This window comes from Saccopteryx bilineata, chromosome 4 (assembly GCF_036850765.1).
Source record: "Saccopteryx bilineata isolate mSacBil1 chromosome 4, mSacBil1_pri_phased_curated, whole genome shotgun sequence".
NCBI lineage: Eukaryota > Metazoa > Chordata > Mammalia > Chiroptera > Emballonuridae > Saccopteryx > Saccopteryx bilineata.
The window spans coordinates 59,245,392-59,265,089 of NC_089493.1; the positions used below are offsets into that span (position 1 = coordinate 59,245,392).

General features: G+C 41.3%; 1 protein-coding gene across 1 annotated transcript in view; it reads left to right on the forward strand.

Annotated features, from left to right (window-relative positions):
- Window positions 1-19,698, forward strand: part of RORA (RAR related orphan receptor A) — a 788,307-nt gene that overhangs the window by 588,316 nt on the left and 180,293 nt on the right. Inside the window, exon 2 of the mRNA XM_066274835.1 lies at window positions 1,560-1,589. Coding sequence (XP_066130932.1) covers window positions 1,560-1,589 — 30 coding nt within the window. The remainder of the gene's footprint in view (window positions 1-1,559; window positions 1,590-19,698) is intronic.

The following is a 19,698-nucleotide window of genomic DNA, read 5'->3' on the forward strand; positions in this document are numbered from 1 at the left end:
AGGTCTGTTTGGGGCTGTGTTAAATCCAATTGTGTGGAGGTTCTGAATAATCAGGAGTGACAGCATAAGCACTTTCTCTTCAAAGTGATTTTACAGAAAGCATTATTTCCTAAGGAAGGTACACATATAGCTCTCATAATGCTGAAAGAGCACTAATGTATCAATTTATTGGTGCTGCTGTCATGAGCTGGAGTTGCAAATTTTATTCAAATTTCAAAGTCTACTCACTGTTGCTGTTGGGGGAAGTTTTCTTCCCATGAATCAAGCTTATTTCAAAACATTCTGGAACACTCTTTGAGTTCCCGTGCTGGAGAGCCTTTAAGGCTCTTTGTGGAAAGTTCTAACTTCACTTTGAAGGAGCCAACTCAAACATGATGAAAAACAATAGTTTGGTTTTCCTCAATAAAAAGGGGGGGGGGGAGAGTTTGAGTTGGGCTATGTAATTTCAGTTTCCCTAAATAAGTCCTTTGGAAAGTTGTGGGGGGAACAAGTGTGTGATTTTGGTCTTGGCTTACAACTTTGGAATTAACTTTTTGAGAAAACAAAAAAGTCTACCGTGGAATTTCATAACGGATTTCTTCCCTGTACCATATGTTCCACAGCTAAGTAATAAGTCTGAGGTGGGTGCCAAAGTTTTCAACAATTTTTTTTTTTTTTTACTTTTCACAGGGGGGGTTAAATAGCCCTCTTAACAACTTGAAAGAGAAAAAATGTTCAGGGTTTAACCACAGTTCTTAGTCACAGGCTAAAAGTTTTTAAGAGTTTTATGACTTTAAAGCCTATTTGGTCTCAAGAATATCCCCCAAGAAGAATGAAGCAGGAAGAGTCTAAAATGGAGTCCTTCTGCAACAGAGATAGTACTGTTTGCACTGAGCATGCGTTCATGTTATCTTCATGTGGTCTTATGTGCCTAACCTCGCTTGGGTCTATTCGTCACCTGCTCTCTGTAAATAATCTTGGCGAGAACAAGGATGCTGAGTCATGAATCCACATTTTCATACAGTCTGTGTTCATTTCGGTGCCGCTTACAGAGAAGTAATTCTCCTTCTGACCCTAACGAGTACAGACAGATAGGTACATTATGGGGATGTCATTTTCCCTCACTCTTGAAAGTTATGCTTCAGGCAAACAGGAAGAGTTATTTTCATTTAAAAAAGTAAACACTGAGTTGTTGTTGTCCACAGCAAATTAATTGCTCTGTTGTCTGAGTAGGTTCACATCACTCTCATGAGGCTTAAACCTTCTCCACTCTAACTCTAAAAATGATCATCTCTTCTATTTAAAGTAAAAATGAAGAGGCTTCTCTGACCCTGCTTAATTACTGTCCATACTCCTTTTTATCACAGAACCTCTTAAATCCGTAGGCGATTCTCACTGTCCCCATCATTCATGGTTGCATGACTCTGGGCTTGGCCAGTGATGCTGCCAGGTCTGATCAGGCCTAATCCTGCCATCACCGTCTGAACAACATGTGTGTCTGAGCACCCTGTGAATGATGGACATCCCAAGAGGCGCACACGGGCTGCTTTCTTACCTTTGTGTTATTTCTTCTCTTCCAGGTATCTCAGTAACGAAGAAGACACATACATGTAAGTAATGCATTTTTTTTTCTTGTCCCAAGTTTTCTGAAGAGTTGGAATTCGCATATGTCTGGCTGCTGTGACCCTTCAAGTATAAACTAATGTTTCAGCTGTGATCCATGGTCAACAGAGGTCATACTTTTCTACCTGTAGTGGTCGGAAGTGGTACATTTCCACCTGTTTGTACTGAGTGTGTGTTATGGAGAGTCTAGATGTAGTCTAATGAATTCTAGTGATTTAAGCCATTAAGCTGTAGAAAAATCATAAAATCTAGCTGGGAGGATCAATTAATTACTTACTGATCATCCTTACTCTGGATCCTTCTTAAAGAGTTATGTTTTTAGGAAACATCACCTTGATTTCTTTTAAATCTTGGTCTCCTTTTCCTCACCATTAGTTCATGATTTAGGCCGTCTTGTACTTGTGTCTGTGGAGCAGAGATACTGACTGTGAATACAGGAGCTGTTGTTTGACCATGAATGTGGCCTCCAAGGGCCCTGGATTTAATGGCATCGGTAGTTTGATGTGGAAATAAATGTGCTCTGGATTTATGCTCTGTACTCATTCCCACTTCTCAGGTTCAGCTGCTTTCATCATTTGCCTTCATTCAAACTGTACCATAAGTTTACACACTCACCTCAATGTAAAGTGTTGTGATTTGCACTCCGAGCAATGATGTTTGACTGTGCTTTGAACCTCAGGATGGAACTAAGATGTCATTGATGGAGGCAGTCAACGTTCACTGTACTTGACCTGCATATGTAGACTTTGAATTAATAGTGTCATTAGAATTTGATAACTATTTTAGACCATGGACATGTGCTACCTATGAAATGTGTTTGGGCATCCTTGTAAGGCAAACAGTGGAGATATTTATGGCACAATCTCAGGCTGACAAAGATGTGCCCCCCAATTTTTCCTAATTACACTTAAAGTTTTTTTTATTTCATATGAAACATTTGGGGGGAAAATCTGTGTAACATCAAACTAGTTTATCTTGTGCCTCAGTTGATTCTTGAAACCTGCTCTTGGGTTTGTCTGTCTGTCTATCTGTATTTGTAGCAAACAAACAAACAAAAAATCCCACGAAACATGATGGTTGCCTGACTTTTAGTGCCCAGTCCTCCAGCATCTATCTCCATGTGACTTTTCCATGAGCTTCAATGGAATATTTGTGTGAGGAAAGATGAAAAGTTCAGGCCTGTAATGAACACATGATCAGGATAGCACCCTTATCTTCCAACACACCATTCCAGTTGGCTGTCCCTCCATCAGGGTAGTCTGTGGCCCTTAGCTTTTTGGGGGTTGTTTTTTTTTTTTTGTCATCGTTGTTGTTGTTCTTGCTGTTGTCGGTGCGTAATTGCGCTCATGATGACTGAGAGATTGACAGTACAGGAGACTGAAGTCCTCTGTATATCCGCAGGGCAGGCATGGTACAGAGCGCTTCCTTGCACAGCCTTGCCCATGAGCTCGTCCCTGGCCTGGAGGGACCCACTCTAGAGGTGGTAAGTAATTCAGTCTTTCTGCTAGCTCAGTCCTGGGCCTCTCCCAAACAGGGGCGGATGATTGTGCCTACTGTTCATGGCGGTTTGGGGTATGGACTCCTGGCCACCTGGAAATATACAGAAAGCCACTGACTACTTGCATTATGATGTGGCTTTTGGATAAGTGGACAAAACCACTAGTTCAACTCCACTGGATACCAAGTGTTCTCCTCAATTAATGAGACAAAGACCATAGATTTTCACTAATATGTAGACTGCCATCCAGTAAGAGCTTCAGGAATTGTCATCCCTGAGAATAATCTTATTGGGCTATTGCAGAAACAATTACCTGTGGTTGGATTTAGGTGATAGCATGAGATTGGTAGCTAGTGAGGAAAAACTGGATTTCCAGTAAGAGGCAATATAACCAGGTTGGCCTTGCAGCAAAGGCGTAACTAACTCCATCAACTATACACCTTCTTTAAAACAAAATCGAGATATACCCAAAGTGGGAGGCTTTTGACTTCCTTTCCAACTAAGAAAGTGAGTAGGGAAATTCTTGTACAGTAAGCCTAAAGTAAGTGTAGAAAGACTTAAAGTAGCCTGACCAGGCGGTGGTGCAGTGCATAGAGTGTTGACCTGGGACCCAGAGGACCCAGGATTGAAACCCCAAGGTTGCTGGCTTGAGCGCAGGCTCATCTGGCTTGAGTGCAGGGTCGCTGGCTTGAGCAAGGCATTACTGGTTCAGCTGTAGCCCCTTGGTCAAGGCACATATGAGAAAGCCATCAATGAACAACTAAGGTGCCACAATGAAGAATTGATGCTTCTCATCTCTCTCCCTTCCTGTCTCTCTGTCCCTATCAGTCCCTCTCTCTGTCTTTCTCACTAAAAAGAAAAGAATAAAAAAGAAAAGGAAGACTTAAAGTAAAGCTCCCTTTATGTAATTCAAATATTAAAGTGATAGAAAGATTTAGGTCAGTAATCATCTTTATTTTTTAGTTGATGTTTACTTTCATGATTTGGGGAAGGGGCCCAAAATAAAATGGCCAGTCAAGTTGGGAAGAATATCACCTGAATAGACAGTTGACACCAAGCTTTGCACGTGCCAAGAAGAAATTGAATTGTCCAAGTTGTGCGTTAGTGAAAGTCTTATGCCACTTAAACGTGGAGATTGTTTTTGTCACCAGACTCAGTGGACAGCCCATCATATTTCTGATCTTAGCATCTCTACAGGGCCCACAACTTGTGAGGAGGAAGAAAATCAACCAGTTCTTTCTCTAATAACAGTCACCCAAATGACTTCTTTAGCATCTGTTGGATTTTTCTTGAAAACGGAACTGTCCTAACTTGCCTATAAGTTTTCTTAAGATGTTAAATTCCAGCTCCTCTTAAATCATCTTGACATCTGTTCTTCAAAAAGTTTCACTATCAGTGAAGTGTATGAATTCATTTTTGGACTGTCTCACGACTTCCATTTTTAGCCAGGGTTCTGGAAACCTTGGTCAAGGCTTGACTACATAATCATCGACAGCTGAAGTCACCCCAAATTAGCACTTTCAGTCCGGGTTGCCTAACTGCCCTCAGAGAGAGATTGTTCACCTTACAAATTAACATGTACAGTTGTAGAATATATTATCAGACCAGAGTGTCAGCTCCCAGGTACACCAGTCAGAGGTGCAAGAACTACAGAATGAACCTGAGTAGTTGTGACACCTGATAATATTTTAAGCCACCTTATTATCTGGGAAGCACAGGTATTGCTTATTTTAAAAGAAAAAAAAATGTTTTGAGTGAGTTGAACCAGAAATTCTCAGGAAAGGAAATCTTATTGTTAGCTTCAGAGGACTCCGATGCATGGTGTTTGGCAAACTCATTCTCCTGAATTCCTGAGTAGAAAAATAAACAACTTTCGTGTTTCTCATTAACTTTACATGACTGGGGGAAAGGCAAAGCTTTGAGGCTTCTAGTACAAAGTCATCATGACCAAATTGGTGAAGGAATTCTCACATTTTTTGATGTTTTTCAGTAGTTGATAGGAAATGTCGCTGTTGTTTTTTTGGTGTGGGACTCTGAAAGGGAGTCATTACTTGTGGGATAGGGACATACTAGAGACATTTTATGCTGCAGTATAGAATTTCGATTCCATTTTTGTGGTGGTTATATAGCACCTGATTTGGTTGGAGACTTTCAAGACTTCTTTTGCTTCGGTGTTTCACGGGTTTGTTCTGGTCTCTCTCCTGCTGAAATAGTACCATGTGGGTAAGTATCTTTTTCTTGGAATCAGCTACTATCTTGGTTTTTCCTATTTGCCAAGGGCAACTGGTCATTTGTTCCTGACTTCTTACTTAACCTAATTCCACTCGAATAATTCTTCATTCACTAACATGTTAGACTGTGACAGATAGGGAAGTGCAAAAGTGAAAAATTGCAACAGATCATCTTAGCTACTTCCACCTGCAGGATGTTTAGTGTCGTAGAGTCATAACCTGAGGGATTATATCAGTGAACCACCAAATCACAGACCAAAAAGATACCTGGCAGGCCTCTGGATAGCTTCCAGAGACAACAGCCCATTGTCCCTTCCTTCCGGTCTCACCCTCGTTTATATTCCTTAGTCTTCCTGTTTCAGTCTGTTCTGCCTGCTTTCTTCCACACTCAGAAACAGGCACCTGTAAACATGTGAAAACTGCAGGTTACTCAGTAAACAGTCAGGAAAATGTGTCCTTTTACCCAATTTAATGTCGCTTTTTCCGAGTCAATAGCAAAATAAAATATGCTTCTGAACCTTCCAAAATATTTTAATTTTAACACCAATTGCCATTAAGAGGTCGTTTAATATTGGCTGTAGCAGATTAATACCTATTTTATAAAATTAAAACATTGTATTTTTTATAAAATATTTAGTCCTTAATAGTAAAAATATTTTAGAACAAATGAGAATAATTCTTTAAGAAATAATCCTTTGTATCTGTAAAATGAAGAAGTGTTTAGCATCGGCCCAGCATGTGGAAGTTCCAGGTTCAATTCCCAGCCAATTCCAGGGCACACAGGAGAAGCACCCATAGGCTTCTCCACCCTTCCCCCCTCCTCTCTCTCTCCCTCTCTTCCCCTCCCACAGCCAAAGCTCCATGGGAGCAAAGTTGGCCCAGGCGCTGAGGATGGCTCTATGGCCTCCACCTCGGGTGCTAGAATGGCTCCGGTTGCAGCAGAGCAACACCACAGAGGGGCCGAGCATCACCCCCTGGTGGGCATGCCAGGTGGATCCCGGTCGGGCACATGTGGGAGTCTGCCGCCCACCACTTCTCACTTCGGAAAAATACAAAAAAAATTAAAGTGTTTATTGCAGCCATTTAACATGGAATAGGTTAATGTAATCACTTTTTACCCCTAGAGACTTGGCTTTGAATTTGACTTAGAGAAAATTAGTTTTGAGGCCTCAGCCTCCTCTCCTTTGGCATTTGTTGATATCGCATAACCAACCCAACAGTTTGTCACGGTCGTTGTCATTTACTCAGGAGGTTCCAAAACTAGAATAACCTTATTTTCTCATGTTCTTTCCCTTTCCTTAAGGCCATGCCTTTTGATTGTAGATTCTTAGCAACCCCAAACTTGGGGCTCACCCACATTATTTTCACAGTCCAGGAAAACTCAAGAACCATTCTTGGCAGAGCTAATGGAAGGTGCTTTGGTTATATAGTTAATAGGTTGCCGTGACAACCCATGTGACTCATGGCGTGACTCACAGCACTTATAATTTCAATTGCTGGCTGGGTGTTTCATTATGACAGACCTGAAAGGAAGCCACACTGAACTTCTTTCAGTAGGCTTTCATTCTGATCCTGTTGACCCATTGAGAAAACAGGGAAAGAGATAACCTAGTGCTCACAAAGCCGCATAGAGGATTCGTCGCTTAGCTTGCTAAGGCCACTGGACATCCCAGGCATTAAGCTTGGATGAGATTTGGCTTCCTGGCCTCATAGAGGGCTCACCGATGGACACCCGTTTATTGAGGAACAACCCTCGAGGAGCTTACAAACTAGGTTGAAGGTAGAAACTGGGGGGTGGGGGACAGTGGGGACATATAGTCCCAGAAAACAATGTGAAACACAAACAGCAAGAGTACCATTTCCAGAAAATGCAGTTCACAACTGGAAAGCAGACTTAGCTGGAACTGAGGTGAAGCAGATCATAGAGGCCATCCAGGATTCTGATCCTCTGATCCAAGCGTAGGAGAGCAGTGAGGGGAAAGGGGCAGACTGAGCCCTGGCTGCTAAACTGACGATCCCTCCTGCTCTTCTCCACCCATTCTCGCCCGGACAAACACCTCCTTAGTCCCTCCAAAGTCAACTAGTCCAAGGAAGTAAAAGTCCCCCCATACTGTCTGGGAACATTGTGCTTGTTTAGACTCAGCCTGTGTGGCAGTAGCCAAGCCCTCCTGAGCTTGACAGGATTGCTGTGTCTCATCATGTTAACATATAAATGAACTGCACTTAGCCCTGCCGGTCCTATCTTCCAAGGTAGAAGATTCACATAGTATTCAAACCCACAGTTTATGCTGAGGATCTGTGATTTTCATTATTTTAAAAAACCCAGAATATTTAGCTAAATTTTTCCATCAGAGCATCCAGTGTTTCAAGTTTGCTCTGTTAGTAGACCTCAGATTCACGAATTGAACTTGGACAAAAAGTGTTTGTGTTCCCATTTCATAATAAGGGTTCAAAAAAGGTGTGTTGAGGCCCTGGCCAGTTGGCTCAGCAGTAGAGCGTCGGCCTGGCATGTGGAAGTCCATGTTTGATTCCCAGTCAGGGCACACAGGAGAAACAAACGCTCATCTGCTTCTCCACCCTTCCCCCTCTCCTTTTTCTCTCTCTCTCTCTTCCCCTCCTGCAGCTAAGGCTCCATTGGAACAAAGTTGTCCTGGGCGCTGAGAATGGCTTCATGGCCTCTGCCTCAGGCACTAGAATGACTCCAGCAGCAACAGAGCAACACCCCAGATGGGCAGAGCATCGCCCCCTGGTGGGCATGCTGGGTGGATCCTGGTCAGGCGCATGTGGGAGTATGTCTGACTGCCTCCCGCTTCTAATTTCAGATAAATACAAAAAACAAACAAACAACAAAAAGTGTGTAGAATGATGAATGGCTCTTTAAAATCCATGATCACTACAAGGGAGAAAACAAAAGTGCCTAGTCTACCACATATCGGTATATACTTGACAGATTGATTGCATAGTTAATGAAACTCTTACACATGACTGGGTTGATCTTAAAGAAGAGCTGGATGTCTAATACTCCAGGCATCAAGCATAGCACTTTCTATGCGCTACCTCATCCAACCTTCTCATCAGCTCCAGGAGCTTTGTACTTCTTGAACCCCCATTTTAGATGAGAACATTTATGAGAGATCAGTAACTTAGGGAAGTGAAAAATTTACAAACTCATCCCGCTGGTAATGGGCAGAAGCAGGACTCAAAATAGAGTAGATTGACTCCTTGCATGCACATAAGTGCCACACCATTATCTCCAATAACAACATTAGGTAATGGTTCTGCAGCACTTACTAAGTGCTAGATGCTTTTCTAAGCGCTTTATAAGCGTTCATTTATTTCATCTTTCCCACAATCCTATGTGGTAAGGAATTGCCTCTATCCCCACTCTAGAGATGAAAACTGAGGCCCAGGGTTCTACAACTAACTAGTATGTGGTGGAGTCAGGATTTAAAGCCAATCCACAGAGCCTAAACACTTCAGTAAAGAAGTTGATTCTGTAGAATGGTCCTTGCGTTCTAAAATATAAGAAGAAAGCCAAGTGTGACACTCATTCTTACAGTTAACTCAGGTTTTCTTTTACCACACAACTATTTCACCTGTAAAGGTTTCTGAGCTTGATGAACCAACTGATTATAAGAAAGGAGAAGGTTATTCCCATTGTATGAAAGCATTTTTTATGTTTAAACAAGGTAGTCTACTCAAAACCATGCAACCTTCTTACATTAAAATGATCATTATCTTTCTAACAATCTAATTCATGAAAAAACTGGCATCCACTTAACATCACTGTTCATACAACTCAACTGATTCCATAATAAAAGAATAGTAAAAAGTGGTCACTTTTGCTTTTAAGATAGTTGTATTTCCCATACTAACACTAAAGCGAGTTTCTCACAGCATGAACCCATTTTCCACTACAACAAAACCTTTAAGGGATGTTAATGAGATTTATAATAAATTTGTGCATTATTCCTTTGTCAGACCAACTTGATAATTCATTGCCACTAAGAGGTAGTATGATTCAGGATACTATGGTACTATGGTTTCCCAAAACCTAACCCCAAACAAACAAAACCATCAAAGCTAAAAGAATGCCTAGGGAAATACATATCAAAAGGATACATAAGAGAATTAAATACTTAGGCTTTGAGTATGCTTAAGCATACCTGAATTTAGCTTCCCTTTTTGCAACCAAGGGAATAAAAACTTAAGAGAAGCGGGGGTGGGGGGGTGGGGGGGTGCCAACGTGTTTGAAGTGTGAAGAAAGTGATTGTTCTACATTCACTTTCTTTATAAATTGCATGAAATTTATTTACACTAACTTTATCACCTACACAGCCAGGAAGTTAGTGTATATGCAGTCACATGGTTCTTTTGCTATAACTGATGTCCATATCTGAACATTATAGTGACAAAGGTTTTCATTTTTAAACTATTCGATTAGCTTTTTTCCATCTGACTGACCAAGATTCCTTACAGTGGAATATTCTTCACTCCACCTCCGGGGAAACATTTTTTCTAGATAGAAATGACAGCTCTTCCTGTTTTACTCTGTTGATCTCCTAAGCATCAACTCCAGCTCCTAATGTCCTAAACCATTAACAGCCATGCATAAGAATTAAAAGACATATTAAAAGGAGCAGAAAATGATAGAATGTGCAAAGTTAATATTTGGATTCAGTGAAAGAGACTTAACCCATAAATCCTTTATTTAAAATTTTCTTTTTGGAGAAGAGAGAGAGGGGGTGATATGGTGATAATCCAGATACCTATAGTACTGAGATGTAGGGAAAGAAGGCTAGAAAGAGATCACAGCCAATCGCTGTAGAAAGTAGATAGGGCTGGGAGTCAGAAAGATTTTATTAGCTTAGTATCTCTAACCCCTTCCCTGTACCTAGCGCTGTGTTAGGCATGGTGCAGTGTAGAAAGTTTAACTCATAATCCCCATGCTCCAGTGGTTCCATTGGCATCAGAGGAGGATAAAGGACAGAGCCACTTGAAGAACTTCCAGTAATGAAAGAATTGCAGGAAAAGGCAGGGCTGTGGTTCAAGCTGGACCTGTATGAGCTGGGAACACGAGCGGTGAGCTGAGCTTGATCTGGACGGGCAGCAGGGATTGGGTGCGATCAGGCGGATCAGCAGAGGGCTGGAGGATGCTGATGTGGACCTGCCTGACTAGAGGAGAGAATTAACCAGGAAAAGAGAGAACAGAAAGAACAGAGATACGGTGTTGGCTTTATCTCATAACCAACCAATGAGGAGCCACAGAATGGGTGTGAAAACGATAGTGACCTGTAAGCAATGCTTTTATTGCCACTGTCATTTAGTTATATGAATAAGATGTTCTATCCTTCAGTCCCTTCACTGAACTCAGACAAAACTCTTATCTTTAGATAGAAGTTCTTCTCTGGCATTTTCTCTGATCAGCCATGTAGAAAAAGTGCTTATTGAGCAGTTAAAAATCTAGTCCAAAAAGGGAAAGCTGATCTGATTATTAAAGAAAAAGAGTTTTTTGCTTTTTCAATATCTCCCCAGTTATAAATTCTAGTTGTAAGGACCAGTTCTTACCATTTTATAAAAATCAGAAGGATCAAATGAGCAGTGAAACTTGAAAAATACATACGCACTTTGAATTGTGTGGCTAATTGTTCTCCTTGCTCTCTTTCCTTCTACTGCTAATTGGCTGGAGGCTACTGTAACACATTAGGAGTCTGTGTCTTTCCAACCCTTTTAAACTCAGCCACACAAAGCTTTATAAACTTGAACCCCACGTTTCCATCTGTTTCACACCTTAGTAGACAGTGTAAACTGCAGGGATTATTATTTTCTCATCAAAGAATTATTTCCCTCACCTAGCTGAATAATACAGTTGGAGGATAATTATATTTCCTTTTCTCTCTGTTGGTATTTCTTAATTTTTCAAGAATGATTTTTCTATTGTCTCACTTAAAGAACACTAAGGTCCACGTGAGGCATTTTCCTTAGCTACACATGCATAAAAGTCTTCAGAACATAACGAACCGTTATCACGTTCATTTATTGGTCTCTCTTAACACGGTGTCTTTTTTGTGTCGACAAAACTGAAAATTCACTTTCCCTCACCGAGTTGGGGCATCAGGATAATTGATTGTTACCAGTCTGTGCTGTTAGTAGACAGGATAACACACCAGTGCCTCTAGAGAGCAGGGGAAAACTAAACTCTGTCCCCCGAGGCCAATGAAATAGCTGTTTGGTCCCTTGTGTGAAACTTCCTAATAACTTAACTGGGCAGCCTCTGGGTCCCTGGAGGGTTTCTCCACAAGAGTATTCCCTGTCTTTGTTAAGATTGCTTATTAAAAATGATTTTATAATGAAGTTGCCTCAAATAGCAGCTCTTTTCCTGGTTGTCCTTGAAGCTGTGGTGAAGAATCTTAGAGACAACTAACTGTCTAGGGTTTTCCTCCTTGTTAAAAACTTCTCTCTTACCGCTGTTACTCTTGATTTTTTAAGGAGACAAAGTCTAAATGACACAAGTCCCACTCCTGCTGATTATGTTGCTTAAAGCCCTGTGCAAGGCATTATTGGTAGTTTAGCTTGTCATTCGGGCTCAGGAATCGAATTGATCTACATGGATTGAGGACATTTAAGTCTGCGGTGGGAACAAGGCAGTCGGGCTTTCCCGGGAGAGCGACGACCAAGGAATACGGTTGCTAACTCTGTCCCTGACTGCATCAAAACAATGATTTTCAGTTATTTTATCTCTTTGGTCCTAGATTTATCCTGCCTTGCAAACTAACTACTTTCCTGCCACAAGGGTCTGTCACGAAGAGGAATCAAATAATAATAATAATAAAAAAATGAGTATTGCACTCTTTGCTCTCTATGCACTGTATAAATTCAAAGACTTCTTCTGATAAAGGTATGCAAGTAAGAGGGGGAAAGGAGCCGTTTTTTGTTGTTCACATCATCAGCTTGGCTTTGGGGCTGGAAAAGGGTTTCAGTACGTTGGTATATTTAACATTAAAAAAATGACAGAGCGGTTGTCAGTGAGACTCACCGTTGGAAACATCTGCTTCAGACTTGGTCTCCCGTGGCCAGGCAACTTAGGAAACAACAAACCATATAAAGCTGTTAGTGACAGGTTTAGCTTGAAATACATTTTTTTTTTACTTAAAAGCTTATCAGGCAGTAACTCTGCACAGGAGAATACTCAGGTTGCGGCTTGGCACTCTTTGCTCTGCTGGGTGACTAGAACAGAACACCCATGGGAAAGGGGACCATTGTGAATACATTAGTGGAGAGATCAGAGTTCTGTCTTGTGGTGCTAAGAATTATTGTGTGCTAAGAACATACCTTGGCTAAATTCTGATCTCTGAGACCGACGTATTAGAAAAGACTACTTTTACGTTCACCAGCCCCAGCTCTTCCCTTCTCCAAATAAACGCAAATGAAGAAGAAAACCTGGACTTCTCTGAAATCCCACTGTCGGCATCTTACCTTCACCTCCTTAATAACATTCTAGGGTTTGCTGTTGTCTGAGGAGTCTAAATTCTTACTAAAGTGCTCAAGGCCCTTTACAATCGGAGTTTGATCTTTCCCCTGTTCCTCCCTGGACTTCTACTTTGCTGGCAGTTTTTGCCATGGTCAGTAACCAGTTCCTGAAAGACTGTGTGCATGTGCATACCCCAGTGCCTTTGCTTCTCCTGTATCTTGCTTGTCTTGGAATGTTCTTCCCCAACTACTGCGCCTGTGAAAGTCTCACTGTTCCACCAACAGCCTGACACAAATAGCACCTGCCATGCAAAGTCTTCTCTATCCCTACATTGTTAATTGCTGCACGTCCTCCACCGCACATTGTTAAGGTGATAGTACAGAAAATATGTTGTAGAATAGTTGCTTATGTAGCTTTGTCCCACTAGATATGCTTTAATTATCTTTGTATGCCCTCAGGCTTAGCAGAATTGTTGGTATCTCCTATATGCTCATTTAATATCTGTAGATTTTAAATAAGTGTATGTGCACGTGTGTACATACACAATTTTATGACCTCACATTCTTCTTGCACATATGATTCTAGTGAAAAGTAATAATCTTTGCGTTCCTTTTTTTTTTTAAATAAACTATTGCTTTTTATTTCTTTTTTTTTGTATGTGACAGAGACAGAGAGAGTCAGAGAGAGGGACAGACAGACAGGAAGGGAGATTGATGAGAACCCCAACTCCTCGCTGTGGCACCCCAGCCATTCATAAATTGCTCTCTCATATGTATCCCGACTGGGGAGTGGGGCACAGCAGACTGAGTGACCCCTTGCTAAAGCCAGCGACCCTGGACCCAAACTGGCAAGCCTTGCTCAAACCAGATGAGCCTCCGCTCAAGCCGGAGACCTTGGGGTCTCAAACCTGGGTCCTCCGCATCCCAGCCCAATGCTCCATCCACTGCGCAACTGCCTGGCCAGGCTCTTTGCATTCTTAACAGCCATAAGGAAGGACAGAGGTTTATTACTTTAAACAATATTGTGAGATTGGTATTATATTATTTTGGAAGCCAGTACTACAACTCAAAGGGCTTCTTGATGTCTGGCAATTTACCACATGTATTTGTCTTAGGTTTAGGATGGCCTGCTTTAAAGTTTCCTTCAGCAGTTTGTAAGATTTAAGTCAGCATCTCATCTACAAGGTTTAAAAATACTGGTATATCATTCTAAAGATGAAGAATGTGTTATTTTTCTGAGTGACCTCGTAAGCACCATATGTTTGCATTATCGCTACAGAGATTTGATAAGCCACTCAAAGTTATAGAGTGAAAAAGAGACATTTTCAGTTACCATTTGGCATCTATTTAAATGTAAAAGAGAAAAAACTACCTACTAGAGAAAAGAATTGGCCATTCTTTCCAAGAATGGAGGACATATTTTTTCAAGGGAAATAATCCTGTATTTGTCTGTTCTATAGAGGAAAAAGGGATCCTTGTATGTTAAACAATTTAGGAAGTATATGTTCTGATAGTGCTAATCTGAATCTTAAGGGAAAATCTGGAAAGACATGACATTTATTTGTTCAAGGTCAGAACCTGTGGCATTGCCACGTTTGTCTGGTCCGGAATGGAAGTACGTTTCCTTAACTTAGCAGGGACCAGTGATTTCAAAACCATTGTCCACTTCTTCAGTAGCTGCACCAACCATGGTTCTGTCTGCTTTTCCGTGGAATCCTCTGTCTTTTAAGCTTCATGTGCCGCTTCCTCCCTACTTTTGTTTGTAACTTTTTCTTGAGTCAAAACAAGAGGAACAAAATTATCCCCTGCAGTATCAATTCCTTGAGTGGAAACCTTGCTTGTAAATGAGAGGCTAAGATGTGACCCAATAAAAGAATCTATTTTAATTTTAATTTTAATTTATTTCCTGCTGGCCTTTTATGCCTCCTTAGGCGATGACCTAACCAATTCTATCTTCACGCTGATTTTTTTTTTCAAGGTCAAAAAGCACTTTGAAATTGTTATAATAGGAGAATAAATGTCTTTTGCTCTAATGCAAAGTCCATCTCTTCCTATGAAGTGTAAATCCTAGGTTTCTCAGCTTCACGATACTACTTCTGGCATTAGGCCTCTTAGCAAGCTGAGTGAGAATGAGATGAAGTGATCTGGGACTCTGGAGTTGATTTCTGATAGAAACATCATCTCTTATAGCCTCTTTCATCTCTTTCCTTCCTCCAGTGGGGGGCTATAATGACGCCGCGAGAGGGGCTGTCTCCATTCTGCGCTGCAGTTTCACACAGGAAAAGTGCAATCGAAATAGAAACCATCCTAGAAGGCACCTCAGACTATGGCTTTCCAGGTTGAAAAAGAAAAAACTGTTCCACCATCACACATATGTACACACCACCACCCCCTTCCACTCCCTGCCCCCACACACATCCGAAAAAGAGTCCTGACTGATTATCTCTAAATCAAAGAACTTTCCGTGGCCTGATTTGTGGAAGTTACTTAATCCTGCGTATAATTGGGGTGATCTGAGAGATGGGAAAATGTTCTCGTTTTCATTAGGGGAGCCACTGGGAGACAGTATCATTTAGAAGAATATGTTTTTATTGCCCTAAATTGTTTTACCTGAGATTCTATTGATGTGTTTCTCTTAAGTTAGATTTCTAATGAACAAAATGACCAATATGGGTCCCATTTTCACAGACTGTCCTAGTGCTTAAGCTGCTCCTTAATGGTCAGTGAGTTCTTACTCATTCTATCCCAGAGTGTCGCTTATAAGGAATAATTCTAGAGGGTTGGGTTATATACCCCTGAAATACTAAAGAGCCAACTTCCAATATTCTGTATATGGCCAAAGGGTCTATATCCAGTCCATGATTTGTGTATAATAATACAAAAGTAAAATTTCATCATAAAGTTTCTTATATTATAAGATCACCATTAAATGAGCTCATCGTGCAGTTCCAGACTTATAAAACTTCTGGATCCAACCCTGTTGGCATAAAAGCTAGGCTGGGTCTGCCGCACACTAAATAAAGTGAACTTCTACCTTATCTCATCTAAAATTCATTATTCCTAATTTGTCATGCCACTAGAGTGCCTTTAAATAAATGGATAGCTTAGCTTGGGTTCCCCAGAGAACAGACTCTGAGACCATGAGATTTGCACACAGTGAGTCGATTGGCGAGTGTTCTTGGGAACAACGCCTACAAAGAGGGAAGGAAGCTGGACCGGGCAGAAGGAGAAACTGTCATCAGATGCAGCCTGGGTTCAGCAGATGCCACAGAGAGATCACAGCAGAGATAAGATAGTTCTTAAGAGCTATCCCAAATGAAGGCAAGGGGTCCCTGGCCAGTTGGCTCAGTGATAGAGCAATAGCCTGGCATGTAGATGTCTCTGGTTCGATTTCTGGTCAGGGCACATAGAAGTGACCATCTGCTTCTCCCATCCCTCTCCCTCCCCTTTCTCTCTCTCTTTCTCTCCTCTTCTCCCACAATCATGGCTCAATTGGTTCCAGAGAGTCAGCGCTGAGGATGGCTCAGTGGCCTCCGTCTCAGACACTAAAAAATGGCTTGGTTGCTGAGCAACAGCCCTAGATGGACAGAGCATCTGCCCCCTTGTGGGCTTGCCGAGTGGATCCTGGTTGGGTTGCCTGTGGGAGTCTGTCTCTCTGCCTCCTCTCCTTTCACTAAAATTTAAAAAAATAAAAGGCAAGGAGGCTGTATGTTTTACCTTCTATCAACTAGCCAGTGGGTGTCAGCTGCCTGGGTTGGGGGCATGATCTTGGACAGTGCATATCCTTTTAGCTAAAAGGAAGTCTCAGATGGGGGCCACTGGCAGTCAACACTCCAGGTCCCAGAGGAAGAAGGTTCAAGCCGAAGAGATGGATCTGGGTGGCACATCACAGCATCACTACAGGGCCACAAGGGGCATAAAATTTAACTTTTGTGAAAAATGTGGGTTCTTTTAATTTAAAATGACACACACTTTATTGCTTAGCTAGGACTGAAACTAATAAACTTGGCCTCAGCATTATGGTATACCCAAATTGCTAAAGAAAAAAAATTTTTTCTGTTGAATAAGGTTCTTCGTTAAGATTTCTGGTCCTGTTTATGTGCATTATAAATCATGTGTGTACCACTGCATATAATGTTTTATTTTTCCACACACAGACATTCCAGGGAGTTGAACACATTTTTCTCAATTAAAAAAAAATAACACATTTTCAACTCTTTGGACTCATGTCAAATGTATTCATATAGGAATAAAGAGAATGTTTACAAGAGGAACTAGTTATATATATTTATTACATGTCACTTTTCAGATTTGGACAGTCTGCTACTGTATTATAAATTGAGAGGCAGTATCTGAAATATTTTTCAGGGTTCATTTACATACATAATGTCTCCCTTTTTAGTGGTTTATGGCAGTGGTCCCCAACCTTTTTTGGGCCACGGACCGGTTTAATGTCAGAAAATATTTTCATGGACCGGCCTTTAGGGTGGGACGGATAAATGTATCACGTGACCAAGACAAGCATCAAGAGTGAGTCTTAGACGGATGTAACAGAGGGAATCTGGTCATTTTTTTAAAAATAAAACATCGTTCAGATTTAAATATAAATAAAACGGAAATAATGTAAGTTATGTATTCTTTCTCTGCAGACCGGTACCAAATGGCCCACCGACCGGTACCGGTTTGCGGCCTGGGGGTTGGGGACCAGTGGTTTATGTGACTCCATGCTCATTGCATGTCACCCATGCAATTACTGCAAACAAACTTAGAATTAAGTTGGAGTTTAGTGGTGGCTGTCGAGATGAGAACCGTCATGAGCCAGTAATCCCATTCCCCAACTGTTGTCACATAAGAAAAAGCTTCTCAGTAGTAGTGATAAAGTGCAGAATAAATTTTAGTTTCATTTCTCAAAATCCTGACGGAACCTCTGATTTGGTTGAAATTTGACTCCAGTTTTACTTCTAAGAATGAGAAATCCCCCAAGAGAAAATCCATCCAAACTGTCTTCGTGAAGTATATATAAGGAAAGAACTAAGTGTTTCAACTCTTACCACCTTGGTTCAAGTCTATCTCCCCAACACCAACCCCAAAATTATAAAGCCCCAAATTGTTCTTCGTGTGTTTCTGAGATTTTCACAGTTCAGAATACCCCTCTTCCCTCCAGAACCAGCAGCTCTGAGACAACTTGCAGATCTGAACACAGGCTTCCCAGGTTCACAGGTGCTGAAGGTTCAGACAAATGCCTGAATCTGTAGAGCTCAGATAGAGTCAGGGTTTATCTAAATGGAATTCAATCTTCATGGCTTTCCAGGATTTAGTTTCTGTGCCTCTGTCTTGGAAAAGAGGGGCCCCTTTCAGATTGATGGCGAAGTTGATTCAGATTATTCTTTCCCTTATTCAAAGAGAATTAATAGACCAGAGAAACCCTTTACCTGGTCTAAAAGCATCCATGGTTCCAACAGTTCCTACCTGGGAAAATCCCCAGCCATTATTTGGGAGATGCCTGTGTCTGAGCCCTAGTGAAAGGAATTCTGAAGCTGCCCATTGCCATCAATAGCTTGATCAGTCTGCCCTGGATATTACCATAATAATTACAAGGTCCTGACAGATAGCAGCTTTTCAAAGTGGCAAAATCATTGGGAGGACAGTAACTCCTGTAACTCATCTTGGGAGAGGAATCCCGTGTATGTTATATTAAGTAACCCATCTAAATTTGCCATTTCACAGAATACATCTGACCCAACCCATCCAATCACATGCATTGTGCAACCACCCGTCTTTACAACACATGCTGATAGTGCAAATTATAGTGATTTTAAAAAAAATACAAAGGTAGCTAATGAGCTGAAATGTAAAGTAATTGCTATTTTTCAATGGATAGAATGAATTTTCTCCTTAATTTTTCCCTGAAAAAAAATATTCTTTTTTTCTTTTTTTTGCCAGAATTTCAGTGAGTGATTCACATTACTGTCAATTACACGCCCTTATTATGTATTACAGCCACCAGGCAGCTGTCCAGGAAAACACAAGTCTAAAAATGCTTCTGTTTTCAGAAAATCAAATTCATGGTTGCTCCTCCTGTGGGCATGTGCAGTAGGCAGAAAGTCTCCACGTTCTTGCCAAGAAAGGGGATAAGGCCCTGCCTGCTTTATCTGGATGAAATAGCCACTCTGACATCTTGAGATCTTGATACCAGTGCCCAAATGCAGGGCTTGGTTTGGGTTTCTGAACAGTCTTTTTTTTTTTCTTTTTTTTTTTTCAGTGTGTGTTACAAAACACAGACTGGTGTTATAAAACAGTATTTTTAGTTATGAGTCACAACAGTGCCTGTGTGTTAGCAGAGAAGCCTCGTAGAAGCTGAATGGAGAAACTGTTCACTGTCCCCCTTCCCAAAAGTCCAACTCTGCAACAGTTTAGGGCTCTAAATTCTATTTACAAAGCTGGCCTCATTGTCATTTTGTTCAGTCAGATGCCTCATTCTTTTTTTTTTGTTAGAGAGAGAGACTGATAGGGACAGACAGACAGGAAGGAAGAGAGATGAGAAGCATCAATTCATTGTGGCACCTTAATTGTTTATTGATTGCTTTCTCATGTTTCTTCACTGGGGGGCAACAGCCAAGCCAGTGACCTTGGGCTCAAGCCAGCAACCTTTGGGCTCAAGTCAGCCACCAGGGGGTCATGTCTATGATCCCACGCTCAAGCCAGTGATCCCGTGCTCAAGCCAGATGAGCCCACACTCAAGCTGGCAACTCGGGGTTTCAAACCTGGGTCCTCTCCATGCTAGGCTGACACTCTATCTACTGCATCACCACCTGGTCAGGCTCTTTTTCATTTTTTTAAATTAAATTTATTGGGGCAACATTGGTTAATGGGATCACATAGGTTTCAAGTGTATAA